General features: G+C 56.0%; 1 gene segment (V, D, J or C); it reads left to right on the top strand.

Annotated features, from left to right (window-relative positions):
* The first annotated feature begins 1,386 nt into the window (after nt 1-1,386).
* Nucleotides 1,387-2,182, top strand: LOC111747726 (T cell receptor beta variable 4-1-like). The segment is given in 2 exon segments: nt 1,387-1,653; nt 1,764-2,182. Coding segments are annotated over 2 exon segments (495 nt in total).
* The last annotated feature ends 1,175 nt before the right edge of the window (nt 2,183-3,357 follow it).

The following is a 3,357-nucleotide window of genomic DNA, read 5'->3' as shown; positions in this document are numbered from 1 at the left end:
TTGCTTCCTTAAAGCCTTGGAAACCCTACGGGGCAGTTCTCCTCTGTCCTATAGAGCCGCTGTGAGTCCGAATTGACTCCAGGACGTGGTTTTTTTTTTTTTTTTTTTTTTGTGTGTGTGTGTGTGTGTGTGTGTGTGTGGTTTTCACTGCTGTAGCAGGAGGCCTGGGGTCAGGTCTGCTCAATGCGCCCATTTGGCCGGCAGGGGGAGCTGTGACTCTGCTGAAGCCGGAGGCTGCTGTCGGAGGCGCGAGCCGTGGCTGGGAGAGGCAGGTGGGTGGGGTGTGGGGGCGCCTCAGGTTTGCCCCTCGAAGTCAGGAGGTGCATGTGGCCAACTCAGGACACTGAAGTCCACTCCACACTCAGTTCCCCAACAGTCCTTTTGGCTTATGCCCCCAGGGGCCTCTTGTTACTCTCTTGCAGCCCCCGTGTAAGGGTCAGCTCCATATCAGACCTGGCCCCCAACTGGGTGAGGTGCCCCCTGCGCTAGGGGCTGCGGCCTGATCCTCCTGGATCCCCCTCTACATCCACTGAAGGGTGCTTCCTCCTTGGCTAGCGTGAAATCCCTGTGCTGTAATGAAGCCCTGGAGCCCTGGTGGTGCCGCGGTTGAGAGCTCGGCTGCTAACCGAAAGGACTGCAGTTGGAACCCACCAGCCATTCCTTGAAAACCCTATGGGGCAGCTCGACTCTGTCCTATAGAATGGCTGTGAGTCGGAATTGTCTCCATGTCAACAGAATGAAGCCCTACTGCTCCAGGGACATGTCCCCATGAGCTGGGCTGAGGGAGCAGAGGCTGGAATGGGGTCTCCTAGGCCCCTGAGAGGTGGCTGGGAAGGCTACTGCCTGGGAAAAAAAATCTGTGTGGGGGGGGATTGTTTCTGTTGGCCGCTGATGAGTCGATTTTGACTCCTAGTGACCCCATATGACACAGTAGAACTTCCCCTAGGGTTTTCTAGGCTGTACACAACCACAATCTTTATGGGAGCAGATTGCCAGACCTTTCTCCTATGAAGCCACACCGTGGGTTGGAACTGCCAACCTTTCAGTTAGTGACCGAGCACTTAACTGTTGTGCCACTAGGGCTCTTTTGTGAGTGGAGTTGTTGTTATGGTGTGCCATTGAGTGGATTCCCACTCATAATGACTTCAGAGTAGAACTGCCCTGTAGGGCTCACGAAGCTGTAATCTTTATGGGAACCAATCACCAGGTCTTTCATTGCAAGGAGCAGCTGGTGGGTTTGAACTTCCAACCATTCAGTTAGCAGCTGAGTGCTTAACCACTGAGCAAAAATGAGGTGCTATCAGGTAGAAAGAGGAAGGAGGGACCCAGGTATTCCTTGGGGGGGGCAGTTAGGGGCAGTTGGTGGGTGGGTCTATTTCTCCAGACCCGCCCATCCACACTCCCCCACTGTTTGTTGGCCCAAACCGACCTCCTGCCGTGCCGTGCAGGGCAGCAAGGGACGTGGACAGGTGGGCTGTCCAAGCCAGGGGGCAGGGACTTCACAGGCACCCTCCTTGGGACCAGAAAACCCAGTACCCCTTTTCTCTCACCCAGGGCACGGAGCCTGAGCAGGGAATATGCCACCCCATCTTGTCCTAACTGCCACGGCCTGCAGGCTCCTCTGCTGGGTAGTCCTTTGCCTCCTGGGAACAGGTGAGTCCTAGGCACAGGTGGACATCCCTGTCCTGGGGCTTCTAGGTTTTTCCATGAAACTGCCTTATAAGACTCTACCCTTGGCTTAGTTTGGTTTCTTGCCCCCACAGGCTCTGCAGATACTGGAATTACCCAGAGACCGAAGTACCTGGTCATAGGCATGGGGAACAAGAAGTCTTTGATGTGCGAACAGAGTCTGAACCACAACAGCATGTACTGGTATAAACAGGTCTCTGACAAGCCCCCAGAGCTCATGTTTCGATACGACTACCAGAAGCTGGCCACCAATGAGACTGTCCCAAGTCGCTTCTCCCCCAAATGCCCAGATAGCTCTCACCTGTACCTTCACGTGGATGCCCTGGAGCTCGGCGACTCGGCCGTGTATCTGTGCGCCAGCAGCAAAGACACAGCCCTGCAGAGCCGCCACCACCCTGAGCACAAACCTCTGCCCAACAGGAAGCTGGGGGTGCTTGCTTCCCAGGCCCCAGGCTTGGTTCCTGAAGGACCCAGCAGACCTTATAGACCCTGATATGCTTGCCACCACCCAATGTGGACAGGCTAACCTCCATACCCAGCCACTACAGCCCGTGGGCTGGCTTGATGGTGCCAGCTGAGTGTGGGCAGCCACTGCCAAGAGTATGTTGTTCGTGTATCTCCATTCTGCTGGTGGTCTGGGAAGTCCTCCTGGAAACACCTGCACTCTGGCCACCCAGCCACCAAGCCCCCTCTAGTATGTGGCTGCTCCTGCCACTCTTTCCTCCCAGGCTCTGCTCTGGACTCACCCCACCCCAGCCCCAAATCTGCCCAGACTTGTTCCCATCACCCAGCTCCCACATAGGTGGCTGTTATGTTCTGTTCCATGGGGATGACAGCACTCAGTCCGGCTCAGGTCTTGTTCTTTGAGACACCCTCTGCCTCAGTCCAGGACTTCGGCTCCTCCCAGCCCGTCCAGCGTTTACCCTTTCCACCTTGATTTGTTTTCCTTCTGTGTCTTTATTTCTCCTGCTTTACATCCCAACACCTTCGTCATCAGCCAGAGTCAAAACCCGAACAGAACCAAACTCGTTGCTGTTGAGCTGATTCCGACTAATGGGGACTCCTTGCGTGTCAGCGTAAACTTGCTCCATAAGGGTTTCCTGTGGAGGATCTTCTGTGGCACCACTGGGCGGGTTCCAGCTGCCAACCTTCAGGTTACTAGTAAAGCGCAAAGCCCTTACGCCACCCATTTTCCTGCTCCAAGCCTGCGTCATCAGCCGCAGAGTCGGAGGCTCCTGAGTTGTTGTCACTCGGGCATTGGGTGGAGAGCCCTCCCCACATTTCGTAGCAGGACTTTTCCTCTGGCCCCCGATCTTCCACATTTCCCAGGCATGGCCCTCAGTCCTGCGGGGACTGTTTGAAGCTAAGCAGAACCTGAGTCCTGGTGTCCTGTGTCTGTCCAACTCTAAGGGTCCTCTCTCCTGCAGAGGGCACTCCAGGACTGGGGTGCTGCCACAGGGGACCACAGAGCCCAGAACCCCTTCTATTTCTGAGAGGCCTGGGCTAGGAGAGCTTCCCTCCTGTGGAGACCCTGCCATGCACCCCAGTGTTCTGTGCTGGGTGCTGTTCAGTCTCCTGGGTGCAGGTGATTCCCTGGGGCACATGGGAACTTCTCATCTCCCACTTACCCGAGATACTTCCCAACCATTGACTCACACAGCCCCTGGC

This window comes from Loxodonta africana, chromosome 8, assembly GCF_030014295.1.
Source record: "Loxodonta africana isolate mLoxAfr1 chromosome 8, mLoxAfr1.hap2, whole genome shotgun sequence".
NCBI classification, from domain to species: Eukaryota; Metazoa; Chordata; class Mammalia; order Proboscidea; family Elephantidae; genus Loxodonta; species Loxodonta africana.
This window is presented reverse-complemented; position numbering and strand designations above follow the sequence as displayed.